The sequence below is a fragment of the Ursus arctos genome, unplaced genomic scaffold (genome assembly GCF_023065955.2).
Source record: "Ursus arctos isolate Adak ecotype North America unplaced genomic scaffold, UrsArc2.0 scaffold_29, whole genome shotgun sequence".
In the NCBI taxonomy this organism is placed as follows: domain Eukaryota; kingdom Metazoa; phylum Chordata; class Mammalia; order Carnivora; family Ursidae; genus Ursus; species Ursus arctos.
In genome coordinates this window covers 28,901,777-28,921,817 of record NW_026622974.1, presented here as the reverse complement: position 1 = coordinate 28,921,817, position 20,041 = coordinate 28,901,777, and the positions used below count along the sequence as shown (strand labels likewise).

General features: G+C 38.3%; 1 protein-coding gene across 4 annotated transcripts in view; it reads left to right on the top strand.

The window, feature by feature from the left end:
* The window catches only part of FILIP1 (filamin A interacting protein 1), a 176,322-nt gene extending 157,967 nt beyond the window's left edge, over positions 1-18,355 (top strand). The window contains exons 6-7 of one of the 4 annotated variants that reach the window (XM_026507066.4): positions 1,565-1,622; positions 14,568-18,355. In XM_026507066.4, the coding sequence (XP_026362851.3) occupies positions 1,565-1,622; positions 14,568-14,608 (99 nt within the window). In that variant the 3' untranslated portion in view covers positions 14,609-18,355. Of the gene's footprint in view, positions 1-1,564; positions 2,407-14,567 lie in introns of those variants that run through there. The other 3 variants (XM_026507064.4, XM_044387113.3, XM_057303940.1) reach the window with 3 other exon arrangements.
* The last annotated feature ends 1,686 nt before the right edge of the window (positions 18,356-20,041 follow it).

Sequence of the window (20,041 nt, the reverse complement as noted above, 5' to 3'; positions counted from 1 at the left end):
TTGTTAGAAATTGAATAGTGAGGCTAGTTCATTTGTGCATTTATTCATTCAACATTTATTAAGTGTTTAGCTACACTCCGGGCACCAGGTTTGGTGCTGACTGCAAAGAGGACCTTTAGAAATTGCCAGCTTAGCAGGAGAGGCAGGATTGGAACCTACCCAGTGGTTTATGATAGAGGTGTGTACAAAGGAACCCACCAGAGAAGGCTTCCCAGAGGAGGAAGTTTTCACAGATAAGGAGAGATTTTTTTTTTTTTAAGAAGGAAAAGAGAAGGAGTATGTAGAGAGAACAGTCTGTGCAAAGGTATGGCAATGGGAAGGAGCCTGCCATGTTTGGGGAACGGTGAGCATTCCCACTGTGCTGCAGCCATTGGGTGCAGAGACAGATTGCAAGAGCAGAAATTAGAGAGGCAAACTGGGGTCAGATATTGAAGAGAGGGGCATGGCTTATTACAAAATTGACATTTAATCTCATAGGCTAGACAAAGGGAGCCATTGAAAGGGCATTGATGATAGAAGAACACATGATTTATGTGTTAGAAACCTATGTCTATAAAATAGTTTAAAGTATAAATTGGAGGGCACAGAGGCTGAGGGCTGGGACCCTTTTGCAATTCTCTAGGCTAGAGATGGGGTAAGCTTGAACTGTGGTAGTGAAAATGTAGACAGAGATGTATTGAAGATAGGATCAAAGATTTCATGACAACCTGCATATAGAGAGTGGCTCTGGGGTTTCTGGCGTGGCTGTATGCATAGATAGGATGAGAAACATAGGGGGACTACTGTTTGGGGAGAAGATAAGTCATGTTGCGGACATTTATATTTGAGATGCCGGGGGGACAGTGGAGATGTCTGGCAAGTAGTTGGAAATGTACGTGTATATTCCAGAAGATCACTGAAGGCTCGAGGTCCTGGGACTCATTGACACATGGGGTGACAACTGAGGCAATTCTCAGGGTGAGTGTGGAAAATGAAAAGAGAGCTGAGAATGGAGCATGGTGACACCCACATTTAAGAAGAAAAGCAATGTAGGACAAGGAGCCAACAAGAGATTGGATAGGAGTCATCAGAGACAGGAGGTGAATGGGTGAGACTCCAGTAAGAACGTATCACAGCAAGAGAGTTTTAGGAGAACTTCAAGAAGAAGGGTATTGACAGCAGTGACAGGCAAAAATGAAAAGAGTCTGGCATCATTAAGAAGTGAAGGGAGAGCTGCTTCATCTCAAGAAAGTAGAGATAATTTGGGGGACAGTGGGAGTAAAGTTGCCTGAGTTGATGCCAGGTGGCTGTATTTTCTCTGTGAAATAGGAGTTAAGGTCACTTCAGGAAGGTAGAGGAAGTAGGTCAGGGGCTTGAGAAGAGAAGGAAGTCTGGCATCGTTGTTCAGGACAGGGAAGAGGAGGCAATCAGAGTGGATGAGATCCCGACTCCAAGTTTCTAACCATGTTATCTGGGGAGGTGTCATCCGTGGGCATTCCTGTCCTGCTGGTATTCAGATTGATGGCAAATCTGGGGGGAAACTCACTGACATTTCCCTTGTGTCTCTATATTTTCTCTCTTACAGTCAGGACAAGACGGGTCATCCCAGCGACCTACACCCACCCGCATTCCTATGTCAAAAGGTATGAAAGCAGGAAAGCCAGTAGTGGCAGCCCCAGGAGCAGGAAATCTGACCAAATTCGAGCCTCGAGCTGAGACTCAGTCTATGAAAATAGAGCTGAAGAAATCTGCAGCCAGCAGCGCTACCTCTCTTGGAGGGGGGAAGGGCTGAGGGCAGTGGCTGAGGGGGTATGTCGTGCAGATGCTACTGCTGCCGTGAACACGGACCTTCGTCTGTTTGTGCCAACTCTTGTCGTGCACTAACTTCAGTTTTAAATATCTTGTTTATAAAATAATCCACTAATAGCCATGTGTCTTTCCTAGTTTGTAAATTTATTTTGACGCTAGAGAAAAGAACTAACCAGCAGAACTACTGCTTGCTGGGTGCTTTGTTGAGGATGCGGGGCCTGAGGCAGGGCTGACTTCTACCCCCATTTTTGCTTCTAGAAAGTAGGCCCATCAGTTAACCCGCCTGAGCCCCGGTCTCTTTGTCAGTAAGATATGGGGGCTGGATCTCATCCTCTCCAAAGCCGGATCCCATATTTCCTAATTGTAAATCAAATTTAATAGGCCTTGTTCCACAATAATTGATTTTTCAGAAATTCTATTACGAAATAGGAAATAGTTTAACAATTGTCATTTGCCTCTATTAAATCCCGAATTTGCTTCGTGTGCTGGAAAAAACATCTCCTAGCTATCACAGGGCCTGGACCTTTAAAGTTTTGCAAAAACAAAAGCCTCTGGGATGATTTCAGGAAATAATTTGAATGTGAAATAAAATGGAAATGAAATATGGAATCCTAAAAACAGAGTTTTACTTATTTGTGTGTGTCTGTGTGTATTATAGAGGTTTTGGCCATCTCCAAAACAATCCCAGAATTTTATAGACAATAATTTTAGAACCACTAATGTCAAACTCATGCTCTATTCAAGTGTGCCATTGATTTAAATTGTAGAACTGTTTGAATAGAGCTGCCAAATGTCCCTTCTATCCATTACAACCTCAACAGAGGTTGTAATGGATAGAAAATAGAAGAAAGTAATTGTGCTACATTAATGCCAAGAAAAAAAATGACATCATGCATAGCTTAATTGAATTCAAATATTTTCCTCAGTTGAATGTGGACTTTACTTGCAAATATAGAACCAGTTCATGATTGTGTGTGTGTGTGTGTGTGTGTGTGTGTGTGTGTGTGGTGTGGTGAAGTGAATTACTATTCCTGTCAGTTTTACTTATATTGGTATCATTTTCATTAATTTCAAGCATGTTTTAATAAGCATGAAACTGTGAATGCAAAATGCCAGGTGTCTTTGTGAGATTAACCATGTTATTGAAGTGGACATCGTGCTTCCTGGTCAAATAACCACAAATGAGCTCAAGGCTAATAACCCGCAGCTTAGCTTCTGAGATCTCAAGTAGGCAGCACCTTTGTCAAAATTTTTAAGCCAATCGAGTGAACTTTATAAAAATACAATAACTACAAAGTTACAGGTTGTTATTTTCCTTCTGAATTGTGAGGGTTCCAAAATTATTTGGATAGTCCCTGCTTTTGATATTTGGGGAAAGATAGTTGTTGTTGTTGTTTAAAAGATATATGATTAGCTTTTATCATCAAATCATCAAGCTTCATGATAAAGAGGCTCTTCTCTGAGTTCTTTCCACACCGGATTTCCTATCCATCGTAGAACTTGGACTTGAGTTGTATACGATGGTGATGGATGCCTCGCAGAATTCATATTCTTTTTAATCAGGTCTCTATTGCCTACAGCTCATCGGTTCTCAGCATATGTATTAAAAGATGTTGAATCACCAGAGGAGACATGCCATATTAATGGGATTTCAAGGTAGAAGGAGAGAGACTGAGAAAAAAGATTTTCTAAAATGTGATTTTTAACAAGTTTAAATAAGAGATCTTTCCATTTCCAATACAGACTTGTCTATTTTTAAAAGGAAAATTTCCCCTTTTGTAAAGTACACATCCATTTCGTGGAAAAAACAAGGACATTCACTGTTTTTCAGATGCCTCCTTGGCATTTAGAGTATTTGGTGTGACTGTGGTATAACATTACTGTATGTGAACAAACGGCGTTAAAAGAACGAGACACTGTGTTCCTTTGACTTTACCTGTCATTCTCCGGTGACTTTTATCATCACCTATTGTCACCGCTGCTGCCTTTTGCTGTTCCCTGCTCACACCATGCTTATGTCATTCCTGCCTGGAAGTCCCTACCATCTGCAGGGAGAGTGCTCCGAGGGGCTGAACAGTGCGTGTACAGGATGTTTATACATCTGGATGCTGGAAGAGAGCCACCTGCAGAGTACAACTGCTAAGAAAACTTGGCAGAACAACACATATTCACTTTTCAGAAATGGTAAAGAGCAGTAATGGCAGTTTTTCTTTGTAATTTTAGAACCAACTCTACGTTTATTGGATAGTTTTGTTTTAAACCACATATTAGAAATGAAATCCACTGGGGATAGGAAGTGGAGGATTAAATGCATTCCCATGCCAGCTTCTATTTGTGAGGATAACGTTTTCACGATGCCGCTTACTGTGCTTTTATAAGAGTGAATGGGATTAAGAGGTTAGAGTGTTTGGCCTGTCTTGGAACACAGTATTGGGTAGCAAAAGGGCTCACCAAGGCTGCTGTGTACAGCTGCTGCTCAAGTCCCACCCATTTCCATATATTTCAATGGGATGGCTCCCCATGGGGACCGCAGGGTGCAATCTGCACAGCTACAGAGGAAGCCCTGGGCTTCCACTCCAGAGAAGGATTTTCATGGGTTGACTATTTCAGCACACTGTGGTGGTGGCCATTTAGCATGCATGGTACGAGACATATTCCTGCATGGGACATGACCCCAAGGGTATTTATCATTTCTTGAAAATGACCTTCCTGTCTAGGTCACTTGCTTAAACAGAGTCCTTCAGTTTCTATTGGCATTTTTATTACATTTTCAGCGAGGGCAAGTGAATGGGTGGCAACCGGACTCTAGAGATGTTAGTGTATTCATTAAGGGTAGGTCTTACTAGATGTCTTACTTGAACGTCTTCAAGAAAGAAGTGAAGGAATGGCTTTGATGTGTACTGTGAGAAGAGTGTAGCTTCAGGGAAATGAAAACATGTCCAAGAAGATATAAGATGTACAAAGATTTGAATTTCCCATTCCCTCATAGACTTGGAACACCGAGGGAAGCATGAGACTTTCCTGATCAGAAAAGTCCCAGGGATATTAGATAAGAAGAACGCACTTATGTGGGAGGCTGGAGGGCAGAGAAAAGGAAGAGGTAACAAGATGGGCACAGAGGGGGCTTCCCGGCAAACGGGCACATACAATTCCAAAATTTCCCCAACCCAGATGAAGTTCAGTGTTTCCCCTCCTACCTCCTCCTCCAGGGTCTCATGATTGGTTATGTCCTCATCCTCGGCTGTTTCAATTTCTCCTTTTTATCTGCTACTTGCACACAGGATATAAATATGCTCTGGACTCTTCCATTTGAGCACAATTCCTCCCTCAGCCATGCAGTCCTCTTTAGTTGCTGCCCGGTTAAGCCACAGACAGAACACTCGACATTTTTTGCCTCCACTTCCACATTTCCATTTATTCTTTAACTTACTTTTTAAATTTTTATTAAAGTCATTCATATGTGAAGTTAAACTATCAGCCAGCACTAAAAGAAAATGAAAACAGCTGTTCCTGATCTCACCCCTCTTTTCCCTCAGTCTGACTCCCTGGAGAAAATCATTCCTAACCCTTAGCTGTTTCTTCTGGTATTTGTCTACATGTTTCTAAATAATATACTTATTTATCAATCATTATGTTTTTTTAAATGATTTTATTTATTTATTTGATACAGAGAGAGAGAGAGAGGGAGAGCACAAGGCAGGGGGAAGGGTGGAGGGAGAGGGAGAAGCAGTCTCCCCGCTGAGCAGGGAGCCTGACCCAGGGCTCTGTCCACAGGGCTCAATCCCAGGACCCTAAGATCATGACCTGAGCCAAAGGCAGACAATTAACCGAAGGAGTCACCCAGGGACCCCTTTCCTTTATGTTTTTATGGTTGGGGATGTAGCACTCTTGTATGTCCCTTCTTTCCCCTTTCCCCATCCTCCCAGTATGATTACAACACAATTTTTTTGATAAATCATCAGTCAGCATTTAGATGTTTATATATGTATATGTTTACACTGAAAATTTAAATATTGTTCCCTGTTGGGGTGCCTGGCTGGCTCAGTTGGTGGAACTCATGACTCTTGATCTTGGGGTTGTGGGTTCAAGGCCATGTTTTGTGTTGAGATTACTTTAAAATCTTAAAGAAAAAAATATTGTTCCTGCTGAGCCAAATAGTATACTATGTTTGTGTTCCCTTCCTCTTACCACTTTTTAAACCTTCAATAGAAGAATTATTTTAATTTTTCATCTGCTTGGTTTTCTATGTTTCTATCTTTATTTTTTCCAAATGCCCCAATAGATCTGCCAAACACCTATCAGTAATTTTTCCAAACACTTAAACATGTCAGTTTCATATTTTTACCTGGAGGCTTTCCTAGTTCAACCCCTTAGTTTCCTACATTAGCCCTCTGCTTCCCTACTTAGTCTGGACTGGTCATGCTCTAGGTCAAGTCAGGCTCTTGTCCTATTGTTCTTTTGCCTAAGTTGAATCCTCTGTTTCCTGGATTTCTTCTTCTACTTCTTTTGCTTACATGCCTGTCTGTATATCTGTCTATCTATCTTTTAAAGTACATTTGACCCCTGAATAACATGGGACTGATGGTGCTGACCCCCAGTAACTTTTTACTCCCCCAAAGCTTAACTACCAATAGCCTACAGTTGACTGGAAGCCTTACCAATTGCATAAATAGTCAATTAACAAATACTTAATATGTTACATGTATTATATACTGTATTCTTACAGGAAAGTAAGCTAGAGACAAGAAAATAATAAGAAAATCACAAGAAGATAAAGTACATTTATAGTACTATACTGTATTTATTGAAAAAAAAATCCATATATAAGTGGACCTGCACAGTTCAAACTTATGTTGATGAAGGGTCAACTATATATCTTCCAGTAGTTTCTAAAGAAAAAAATTCTTTGGTAACTTTCTTGGTGTGGGCTACATGAACTCTGGGAATAGATCAAGGGAACTGAGATGGAGAATCTTACAGTAAGGGGTGCAAACATTTTTATTCCCCTGCATTCATTCTCTGCTGCCCATCCATATGCTTAGGTCTAGAATTGCTTAGGTCAGTTTGTTTTGTTTTGTTTCCTGGAAAAATAAACCCTAGGTCTCTGGTAAGGGTGACTAAGACATCTAATCTTTTTTGGTTTTCTTTTGACCTCTCTGACCGCTCCACCTGGGTTTCCCTTGGTGACTCCTTATTTTATGCATACAATCTAAGGGTCACTGTTCCCCTCATCTCTGCCAGTTACCTACACTACATGCTCCTTCTGGTTATTTTATGTACTCCCATGGCTTCAATTATCTCCCATATATTGATGGCTACCAACCCTCTATCTCCAAATGCATATCCAACTTTGTGCTGTATATCTTCAACTTAACTTGTCTAAAAGCAATTCTCAACACCTCCTCCAACCCTTGTCAAGTCTCCTCCTACTACTACTATTCTGCATCTCAGCAGGGGTATCCTGATCCACCCAATCACCCAAGCAAAAAGCCTGGTAGCCATTCTCCTCCTCCCTCACCCGTCAAGTTGACTCATCGAGCAAGTCTCATAGTCTAACCCCCGAACGCCTCTATCAGCTGAACCCACAACTCCATTTCCCTTGCTACTGCCTGAGTTGGGGTTTTAATTACTTCTCATCTGGATTACTCAATATGCCCCTTAACTGGTCTCATAATCTCTAGCCTCAAAACTCTCAGATTCATTTTTCATTTTGTTTTCCGAAGTTCAAGTTGATCATATCACTCCTCTATTTGAAAACCCTCCAAAGGTTCATTACCTACAGAACACAGCACCAACTCCTCCATACGGCCCTTGAGGCTCTCTGTGACTGGGCTCTCTCCCTCCCTGCTCTTTGAGCATCCCCCCTCTTCCCTTTTCCTTGCATGGATTCCTGCCCCCCAGGCGGACTGAATGGCGTGCATACCAGGCCAGGCCACATTTCCTTTACTTGTTCACTTTGTCCCTTCTTCCTACTTTTCCTTCTGGTGGTTGTGTCTGTCTCTGTTCAAAATTTCTTTTAAAAACTTTGCCTCTACTAGAGATACAAGCCATTATTTCAGAATCTAACCTGGGGTTTAAAGCCTGTCTGCTGCTGTAAAAAACTTGGCACTTACTGTAGAGAAAGAAAACCAGAAGTTGAAAGATGGCTGGAGAAGAGAGAGGTGTTCTCACTCCTTGCTTCCTCCCTTTGTCTGCAACACAAACCTGTGAGAATGATGTGGAGGGTCCTGACAAATCATGCTTGGGAACATGGAAATAAAGAGATGGTAAAATTAGAGGAAATTCACGTACCGCCATTCTGAATAGTGTAAGTTACATCTTTTCCTTCAAAGGCACCATAGGCCCATAATGGGTGCAGAACAGCCAGGGGTCCTGGACTGGTGGTTGTCATCTCTGAAGCCATAGCACATGTGGAGAAGTAGGGGGAACTGAGAGCTTTCTGTGACATACAAACATACTTATGAATTGTTGTTTCCTCACCCTCTCTAACTCCCCCAGAGGAACATGAAAGACACTTCTGGAAAGAGAAAATTTCAAGTGATTTGTCATGCTCTTCAAGGTCATGAAGGACCTTCTAAAATAGGTCAGAGGGTGCCTGAGTGGCTTAGTCAGTTAAATGTCTGTCTCCTGGTTTTGGGTCAAGTTGTGATCTCAGGGTCATGGGATCAAGCCCTGCATTGGGCTCCATGCTCAGTGTGGAGTCTGCTTGAGATTCTCTCTCTCTGCACCGCCCCCCCCCACACTGCTCACACGTACTCTCTATCTCTCTTTCAAATAAATAAAATCTTGCAAAAAAAAAAAAAAAGGTCAGGAGAGGCTCTTGTTTTAAAAAACCAAACACCACCACCAATAAGCAGGATTCAGATTTAGGATAGATATTAAGGTGATATCCAGAGAAAGTGGATTGCTGAACAATGGACTAGATACCTGAGCTAGAACTGGAAACCAGGAGACCAGAGTAAGGTTGTGTGATCTTTGGCAAATTGCCTTACTTTGGCTTATGGTTTAGCATTTAGCTATAACCTTTTATGATTCTGGCATTCCTCCTTATAGTCATAATATGCTAGGCTTCACTATTTAGCAAGCAACTTAAAGCATTCTACTATAACACTTTTCCTAAGAACTAGTAAATAATTGCTTATCTGGTAAATGTAGTTTTGACCTTTCTATGTGTGCTATTGTCATGTATGTATGATGGTCAGAATTGCAAAATCAAGGGCTGGTAACAGCTGAACCAGACTTTTAGAGGTCAAGAAGATAAGTATCTCTATTATTAAAGATGAAAACAAAACCAAGACCAAAAACAAAAAAAAAAACCCCAAAAAACAAAAAACCCCAAGGCTTAGAGATGTCTAACCATCTTACTAATGATGATGCCAGGTTTCAGTACATTATTCATTATTTCATGTGATGAAATGACTGCAGGTGAGCAAAGTATGTATTCATATATAGACTAAAATGCCCACACTCACTGGGCCAAAATAACACTGCCAAAGGATTTTGAGATATTAAGATATGTACATAGAAACTATATGTGTCTAAGTTTTCATAACGGTACTTTGAGGAATATTGTTGTTCTTATCTAAAAAGACAAGGCCCTTCCCAACTTTCACATACAATGTTATTTTCCATGTGATTCTGTGGCCAGCCATAGACTGAGATCAACCCTAGGTATTTAACATCTGTGTCCAAAAGGATGGAACCTAGGCATTTTCCACCATTGAGTTCCTACTTACAGTTAATGTTGTATGTGGGATAATTAGTTCCGATTTGCTTGTATCTGAAAACAATAAACTATTTGAGAGATAAGGATTAGCTTGCCTAAAAAAGAAGTTACTAGTCATAACTGATTATTGGTAATTCCTGCAACCTGGAGAGGTAAGGGGATGATTTGGGCTGATGATGGAGTGGGAAATGTTTTGGAAGGAAGCAAATAAACTATTAGAAGGTTGAGAAACCCCAAGAGAGTGTATATCATCTGGCTCAAAAGTTTCCTGAAGCAAATGACAGAACTGATTAGCGGAAGTATTTTTAATTAGCTGAGCTGAATCCAAAAGAGGGAATACAAGTCCAAGTCAACAGAGGAAGTTTATTGGACTTCCTATTTAAAACAGATGTTTTATCAGGACTCTGATTAATTTCTGAATGTGATAATAACAGGACTGAATACTAAAGCAGTTTATTAAAATGAGAACCTTAGAAGTAAACAATATCTAGGCGTTCCTACTTCTTTCTAAAAGGTCTAGGACATTTTTGCAGGTGAGTAAATCACTCTGTGGACAACATATTAAAGCTGGGGTTTAGTAGCTGGTGGAGAGGAAGAATAGCACAGCCCTAAGCCTGTGCACAGCCTTTCAGGCAGAGCCCATAGGGAGTAGGGAGCCGTGGAACACGGGAAGCAGGTCACAAGCCAGCCAAACTGATGCAAAATCCAAGAGGAAATGTTTTCTGTAGTAATTTGGTATGCAGTTTCCGGTGGATGAAGCAGCCCTCCCTCGTGGAGGCAAAGTCCTACTATAAATTGAACTTCTTAGTCTTTGGTGTGTGAACTTAAAGGCTGTCTATTAAAGTGATCTTGTCTCATTTACTAGAATAGATTTTTTTAAATTCAGAGCTCAAGGGTCCCCTCGCAGAGAGTTTGGCAAAGTATAAATATATGTCTTGCTTGGGAGGAAGACGCTGACTTTCCAGGGAGTATATCTTTCCTACTCCACAGCCAGGGAGCCCTCCTGGGAGGAATCAGACTCAAAATTTGTTGCCATGTTGCCACACTCTAGCACTTGAGAGTCTCCCCCAAATTTCTCCCCAAATCCCAGCTTGCATATACAACTTTGGATCTCAAGTCATCTGGCTGGCCAGTAGTTTTGGGTTACCACCCAAAGAGGATGAATAGTAAGGTCAGAAGTCAAGTATAATTAGGAATTGATAATATGTTAAATTTCCTTTCTGTGGACCATTATCTAATAGCTGGTGTACAAAAGAATGAATTCATATTATTGTGAAACGTCATTTCACAATAATATCATAATCACAAATAACGTATTAATGTGTTACCCAAAGTTTCTTAAGGAGAAAACATCAAGATAACACTTGAGAGGAACATACAGAGGAAAGTGTAAGTACTTTTGGTAAACTGTTAATTTCAAAAATACATAAAAATCCAAGGTCCCTGTGTGTGTGTATGCTGATTAAGATTTAGATGTTTTTTTCCTTTTTCCAATTAGGAAGAAGGAAATGATGTTCTTAAATATTTGTACATCAGAGGGCCCTAAATTTAAGTGCTTTGCTATTTTGAGTTTGCTGATAGAGGTGTAAATTAACTATGGCCTTTGGTCTCACCCTTCCTGTCATATACTCTACAAATTACTAATGTCAGAAAAATGGTAACTGCAAAAAGAGAAAAGTTATTCCAGAATTATACCTGATTTTACTCAGGTTACTTTAGAGGCCCCAAATGACCTGTATTTGGGTCTTGTTCTGAGATAAAATGAAGACAGAGCAAGAAATGGAATACGATTTGCTCACTGACTTTGTAACTTCAGTAAAATTTATAACATTATTTTATTGTATTAAACCATAAAGAAAAGCCAGGGAGAAACTTGGAAACTCTGCCCTTTTTAAAAAAACTTAACTAATGGCATAATCCCTGAAGCTTTTTTTTTTTTTTTTTGCCAGCAACCAAGGACTCTGTATGTATCAGATAGTTTTGCTGTGTAATGAGTCACCTCAAAATCTAACGGCTTAAAGCAACATTTTTTATCTCTCACAATTTTGTGTATTGGCAGTGTGATTTTTTTTCTCAGTGTACAGATTGGGGAAAACAGATAATAAGCAAGCATAGATTTAATAAATCTGTTTAATAGTTTCAATTAAAACAGATCTTCCATCATATAGATCTTTTCTCACTATCTCTGGAAACAAGATGAACTATGTCTCCATGTTTATAAAACAAAATAACTTGGGTTAATTGTATTCCTTTAAATAAAGTTTATGTATATAAATATGAAATGCCCTCTTTTTAAAAAGATTTATTTATTTAAGAGAGAGGGAACACACAGAGGGAGAGAGAGAAGGAGAAGCAGACTCCCCGCTGAGCAGGGAGCCTGATGCAGGGCTGTATCCCAGGACCCTGGGATCATGACCTGAGCTGAAGGCAGACGCTTAATGGACTGAGCCACCCAGGCGTCCCTGAAATACCCCCTTTTATTATTAAAGTAGAATAAAATAAACTGTTAGCATTGTCAAGTATTTTTGAGACAATCTTTTTCATAATGCAATCTGATTAGGGGCACATGGGTGGTTCAGTCAGTTAAGCATCTGACTTTGGCTCAGGTCATGATCTCAAGGTCCTGGAATCCAGCCCTCAGTGGGGCTCTGCGCTTAGCGGAGAGTCTGCTTGTCCCTCCCCCTCTGCCCCGCCCCAGCTCGTGTTCTCTTTCTCTCTCTCTCTCAAATAATAAAATCTTTTAAAAGATTTTAGGAAATAATGCAATCTGATTAATAGCATTAATATATATATACATATGTATATATATATGTATCATGTAGGATCACAAGTTTGCTAATTTATATATAATAATAAGAAGAAGAATGGTTCAAACAAGATATTGTTTCTTCTATGTATGGACCCAATTACTGAAAATCCTGAATTCTGAAAATTCTAATTCTGAAAAGCTATTATGATAATGAGGATGGCAACATGTTAAGATTAAGGCAACTCTAGGAATTTAGAGGTTTGCACACTCAAGGAGAGAGTGGTAACACAAAATGTTAGCATTTGCAAGTCACTTTAGAGATGATATCTAATATCCTCATTTTGTGGTGAGGAAACCAATGCATGCCCATTCTGAATTACATCTAGGATAAGAACAATTCTGGATTTCACTGCTTTTTTTTTTTTTTTCCCCTGTAGCCAGCATAGGGCTTGAACTCACAACTCTGAGATCAAGAGTCAGACACCTAACTAATCCAGGCAACCCAGGAATTCACTCTTTTAAATTTAAGTTCTCTATGCTTTCTTAAGGGAGGAAAATGGGGAAGATACTTTAATTCTATTAGGGAGACTTGAGATCTATGTCTTTTGACTCTTTGAAAACTATTACTGAAATTTTAAGAAAGAAAGTGTTGAGTGGGAAATGGCATTTGAATCTTAGATCCTGATTTTTAACTACATAATATTTTAATTAGTGTTTTTAGTTTTTATCTGAAGATTTTGATGGATTTTTAGGTATTGAAAAAATTTAGAGCTGTAATTTTCCAATGAGAAAAATGAGATGATTTTTAAGGGTTTGTAGTATTGTCAAAAATCATATGTCTGTCTTAGAAGCATTACAAAACTTTCATAGCTAAGTTTTATTAAGTATATAAACCTTTATGTATTTCATTTTACTTTGCTTTGCTGTCTTATCCCAGATTCAAATCAAAAGGTCGAAGGAAGGAATGGAAATATCGCCACCTAGTGGTCAGCGTGAAATGAAGTAAAGTTAATAAAACCCAATTAAGAAACTGACAAAGGATCATCCACTTGATTAGCACAAATCTATAGGTCTCTGACATAATATGTTTTAATTAATGTTTAGATGTTAACTACTTAAGTAAATGTAAATATTAATTATTTGAAATTAAAGTGAAAATAATAGGTGGAAATTTCCGCATGTTATTGATAAACCCTGACATTAGTTTCTACACTCACAACACTGCCATATATTGTCGGGGAGGTAGTACATTTTTCAGGTGAAGAAACCATTTGAAGCTTAGTTATTTCTTTGCTCTGTTCTTTATCATCTCAACAATGGCAGGACTCTTTCTCATTTGGGTCACTTATGTAGTTCCATGCCTAGCACAGTGATGGGCATGTAGGAGAGCCACAATAAGTAGTCCTTGAATAAGAGACTGAAAAAAAATGATACATTTTCGTGAAGGCATAAAGGTTAAGGTAAAAGCGAAATCAATCAAATAAATACAAATATCACACACCCATAACATGGCTGGTACTATTTCAATTTTTTTTTTTTTTTACTTTTGTAAGAAAGAATTTAGATTTAAAAGCATATGCATAAGGGGTGCCTGGTGGCTCAGTCAGTTAAGCATCTGCCTTCGGCTCAGGTCATGATCCCAGGGTGCTGGGATCGAGCCCCACATTGGGCTCCCTGACCAGCGGGGAACCTGCATCTCCCTCTCCCTTTGCCCCTCCATCCTGCTTGTGCTCTCTCTCTTGTTCATCTCAAATAAATAAACTATTTTTTTAAAAAAGGCATATACATAATTTTGTAAAAAGAAGCAGTCCAAGACAAATGTGAGTCATCTGTGTTTAGTGACTTCTTAAGAATAATGAATATTTCCTTGTTAAAACTCAAACCACACACCTAAAAAAAGAAATTAAACATATGTGAATATTGCTCAGATTAGAAAGAGTATGGCTGGAAGAATAGAGTTGCTTCTAGAAAATAGTCTGGTTTCCCAGTATGGAGCTTACACGTAGAAATTAATGTCTTTGTGTTTGGTTCTTTCCTTGCGTAAAATCCACCTAATATTATTAGAATATTTAACAGTGTTTAAAAGATTTTAAGAATTTTGGAGGTAAAGCACATATGTCAATATAAAGAAATTACCCAAGAATAGTAAAGAACTGCAGGGGGAGCTATTGGGCTCATGTACTTGTTTCTGTTTTGTTGTTTATCGTCCGCAGTCTTTCAGTGAAATGATGTGGTATTGACCCTCACATAAACTATTGATTTTTCAGTTTAATTGAAAATGCTGTATCTTTCTTTTCTTTATAGAAAGCATCGTCATTCACCAGTTACGTATGAACTCCAGATGAAATGGTAAACCAAGCACATACTGGGTGTGTGTACTTCCTCTGAATCCCTGTTGAATGAGTAGTATTTCTACAGTCCTCCATCATCACTAAGGTTCTCCATGCTACTGATCACTACTGGAAATAATTTTCTACTTCCAGTGATTTTTTTTTTTTCGAGGATATAATAACGTAAAAGCTGAAAGTGGCGTTGCTGATAATATGGAAAATAGGTAGCAAGAGCAATTCAATCTTCGTGTCAAAATAAATTTCTCTTCCTTTTGCAAAGCTTTCAGGTCCATGGGCACATGCTATGTAATTTATTTTCATAATACACTTTGTAATGTGATTTTTTTCCTGAAGTGTTTCCGTTTTCGTAGTCTCTGGCACATGCATCTGTAGAGCACACTGTCAGTTCTTCAGAGTATTGGTACTGCTGCATTCAAAATGGCGACCTATCATTATTCTCTTTCATCACTTTTTTATTTCTGAAGGAAAAGAAAGTACAACACTCTATATATTTCAGGGGAGATTCAAGAGATAAAACAGAAGCAGGAGATTCTAGAAGAGGTTTTATTATTGCTTGTATAAGGCTGTGATTCTGATCACGGTTCAACAGTAATAAGTAACATTGATTTAAGAGTTTAATTTTAATTATGTAAAGCCAGTTTTAAAAGTTGCCCTGTCTAGTGTTCTGTGCCAAAATCCCTGATAAATTGAATTTCATATGAAACAAATTAATAAAAGGAGATATATACGTTTAACCAGTAAGAGTTATGGGAATAGCTCTGAGAGTTCAATTTTATTTCTGTGTGCATTATTTGCTTATATGTATGAGACTTATAATAAGGACTGTGATATCAAGATATTTCTCACAATCTGTCCAAATGAAAGCTCAAAAAATAAAAACTGACCTAGTTAATATCTGCATCTTTCAAAAAAAATGGTAAGAAATTCCATGACAGATAACATTTTTTTCCTTGATAGACAGGATTTGGATAGATTTTCATAAAGGCGTGTAGGTTGCAGAATATATTCTCTAAAGATAAAAGCATAACATGCATTACTCAAATCTCAATGTCAGAGCTGCTGTTGAATTTAGGTTTATATGAAAATGTGCATCTAAAGTTTACTTGAAACCCCAGTAATACAGGTTTTTAAAAAGACTTTGCTAATGTGCACATGTTTTCAATAAGGTCTTTAAAAAGATAACTTTAAAGATAAACGAAGAGTTGACGTATCAGTTTCTGAATGCAGAAATCATACATGATGGAACTTTACCGAGATTAAAGAAAATGCTTCTGAGTGTCACACGGATAACTAAAAACCATGCAAGTAACACTATTGGCCCATTTCTCCAGTTGACAGTTTGTTTCCAGGTTACAAATGCATAGAAGTGAGTCTACACTGAGTCTTTGAAATAGAAAAATTAATTGGATTTCCTCCCCTATGTAACTTTGGAAGGTTTTAACTTATACTTTGTGGAATTAGCAATCACATTTGGTAGATGTTATAAATAACTATTTTATGGAAAATTAGTTTGATTTTTGTAAGTAAAAGAAATGCTACAGTAGGCTTGTCCTAGCTTGAATGATTGTCAATGTATCACGTATCCTTCAGGGCTTTTGATTAATGATTAAGAAAACTAGAGTGTGTATGTGTGAAGATTTAAAACATTGTTGCTATGAGTTTTTTTTTCTGAAAATGTTTCTGAACCGTAATGACATTTTCAAGTAGAAAAAGGGTTATCTTGTTATCTTTTTTTGACACACAGTTAAGTTCCCTATTTGCCAACGTTTATACTTCTGATGGCAAAATATTCTGATAGATCACAAATTAGCATTTGAATCAAATAGCTTTTTCTCATCTTGTGGGAATTTCATTACATGAATCGTGAAAAGGCTAGAGGATAAGACTTCTTGACTTTAAGATATTGCAAGTGATTTATGTCTATTTGGATCTGTAGTTTTTATTTCTCTTGAATTTATAATGAAATTTGGTACTTGCGATGCAGAGTAAGGACGGTGGTACAATCTGAGTCACTTAGATGGATGCTGAGCCTTTTTCTGCTCGTGCTGGGATTAAGTCCTCTGTTTGAACCCAAATGGAATCTGAGTGACAGATGAGTAAAATTAATAAAGAATAAAAAAGTAATTGTTCTGAAATAAAAGAATATTAAAAATTAGCAGAAAGGAGAAAACACCAAATAGTTATATCCTTATCTAATGAATTAAACAAACAAGATCATAGACAGTCTTATCCCACTATCTACATCCAAAGGAGAAAACTGCCTCCATGTGCAATCCTGGCACCATCCTAGACTCACATAATTTCTGTATCTTTTATTTTAAGTAAATCTCCAATCATCAGTATGAAAGGGAATCAGTTTTGAATGGAATAATTATATTTTCTGAAATGATTCCAGTTTAAGGTACAACTATTGAACTAATCCATTGTTTTACCCCTTTCTTTTTGATAAGAGAGTATTTTTTGAGGTATCTTCTGCAGGGACTTTTTTCAAGCATTTCATAAAATATTAAGGTGTGATGAAGATAGTGAACACATTTTCCAGATGTTAGATCTTCAAGAAATGTGAAGAATTAATTGTCTCTTAGGGCAACCATAAAAAAAAAAAAATTCATGATGTGAAGTATCTAGCTTAAGCATTAAAAAAGACACCAGCACTATTGAAATAATTCACAGGTTCTAAAATCAGTGGCAGAGCAAGAGTAAATGTTGGATCAAACAATGTAATATGTTTTTGTCCCTTCTCTTTATGCTGTGGTTGAATTTTCCTGGAAATGAATAAAAAACTTAGCAAAAGTTGGGCGTGTTCATGAATTTGACGAGCAACGATTCCAAAAATAACAAAAATGCAAAATGGAAGTTAAAAAAAACACCACCACCACAACTGGCACCTGAAGCATGTATCCCCCTTCAGACTCCAGTGCTATCCCCCTGCTAAAAATACTAATTAGAAGGCAAAGAGGGAAAACAATAAGTTATTGTAATAAATTCACAAAAATTGGGAGAGTGTCATGGAATTAACTTTGCTTAGTAAACACTATTATTTTATTGTCTTAAGTTTTCAAAATTTACTCCATAACTATATGATAACAACTGTGTTTGTTACATAGGGAAAATGCAAAATGCTGTAGATTAGTAAGGTCGAATAGAAATGTTTATTGGTGTCATGATATAATACACTTATTTTTTGGTGTTTTTTTCATTTATGTTATTTGGGTAATTTTACCTTAACATTCACAGATTTCATTATTTTTAACAGTGCAGATTGTATTTATTTAGATTTTGTTTTAAAGACATCGGATGTCAGCTTCTCCAAAGTAAAAGGCTTACAGTGTGATCAAGATATTCTTAAAAGTCTTGCAGTTGAACGGATTTTCGAAAGCAAAAGAGTGCATTGAAAAATTTTGGAGTTACATTGTATTTTCACAGCATTCTCAATTTTGTCTCCTTTAAGTTTTATTAAGTACATGAAAAGTTAATTATTTTTCATTACAGCCAAGTGAATTTATGGGTATCTACTTGTCTTTTATATGAATGTAATATCTTCCTTTCAGTTCTTCACAGGTTATTGAAATCATCTAGCCAATTAAGACAGTCTCTTTGTGTTATTTCCAAAGTCAACCATGTTTATCAAAATCTCACTACAGAGTGAGAAAAGTAACAATTGTGATATAAAAACATTGTGCAATATTCTTTTTTGAGTTGGAACATAATATTCATAAAATTAAAATCATTTGAAATGAGCATTCAACCTTCACCTTTTTATTTAAAATCATTTGCCTTTAAATAGTTTTCACTTCTGCATTTCCTATTTTCTTAAAAAGGTGGCGTTTTTCGCTGTGAAGAAGCAGAAATGGTACAGCAGATCTGCCAAAATGAGAGATACTTTCCCCGAGTTACAGCATAGTCTGATTCTTTAGTGGGATGAACACTGCTACACACCAAGAGATAGAACTGGTTATAGAGTGTCCCTCAGCCCTTTACCTTCACCAAATGCACTGTCAGTCGATATTCAGATAGTACTTTACTGCTTTCTGCTGTCAGGCTAACGGTAGTTTACTGAGCAGAACAAATGCTCCCGAGGTTTTTGCCAGCAGGCCACAGCCCAGCTTCTAGAGAGGCTGCTGGGTAATGCTTTCAGCAAAAGTGGGATGGGGGTGACCGTGAGGCTATTCTTTGACCTCTTTTATTTCTCAGCTCTGTGCCAGAGTTGGTGGTCCATAGCCAATCCCTACTTATCTCTGCCTTTTTTGGGACAAAGGAATGGCTGTTTATTGTTTAAAGATCTGCATATCAAAAAAGCAGGCAAGCAAGATGTCTAAACAAAGATGCTTTCTACATGAAAGCTGCAGATGTTAGGGGTCTTGCCCACAAGGCAGTAATGAGGCCTCTTTTTGGAGGAGCAGAGCCCCGCAGGTGCACATGGTTTAAGAGCACTGGCCAAAAGTCACTGTTTGTTTCATGACTTCCCAGGAAAAGGAAGGTCTCGGGCTTTCTATATTTGCTCAAATGCATTTGTTCCCCCTGAGCCCTGGGCTAGAGTCACGTTTAATGAGCACCAGGCTATTTCCGTGTGCACAGAAACTGCAGCAAGTTCCCTGGGCTCCGTGCATGTTGGCAATTGGGCATATTGCCCCATACTGGGGTTTTTTTGTTTTAGTTTTTTAATGTCATTAAAATGTACTTCTGAAATTTGTGCTTAATGCTATCCCAAGGAACCTATAAAAGATATTAAACCTTGAGGCCTTCCTTCAACTGGGGCAATCCTTACTGACTGCTTGGTTCCAGGCATACCGACCTATCATCCACAGATAATTGTTGGAATGCAGTTCCCTGGACTTCCCAGATCACTTTTTTTTTTTTTTTTTTTTAAAGATAACCAGTCCTCCTTTAGTTTCCACTGGCATTATTTGCAGCATTTCTTTCAGATAAGTGTCTCGAAGGAGAAAATATTTTTTTCTTTCTCTTCAGGAGTCCATTTTCCCATTCTGTCTTTATTGATTAGCACTGATATGCAAAGTTGTCTCTCCAGTTTGGCTGTAAGCTTCTTGAAGACAGGACTTGCATATTCCTCAGAGTGAATACTGGATACTGGATAAATGTTTGTAAAAGGCAATATAATTCCTTCTAGGGAGAGGCCTTTTCCCACTCTTCTAGCTGCCCTATCTCCTTTCCTCCAATCTTCACAGACCTTTTCCATGACCATAATCACGTTTTCATTTTTGAGTTACCTGGCTTAGGGGGCACATTTCTTTCTCCTCTTTGACAGCAAGACATATGTTTAGTCAAAGTGGCAGGGTGTTTTGTAGGCACCCATTACTGACTCCTAAGCCCAAGGCATTGCTCCTCTAGGAGGAGTACCTCAGCCAGACTGTTCAACGCCAGAGCTTCCTCACCAAACTGTTCTGGCTGCTGATCCTTCCCTCGTAG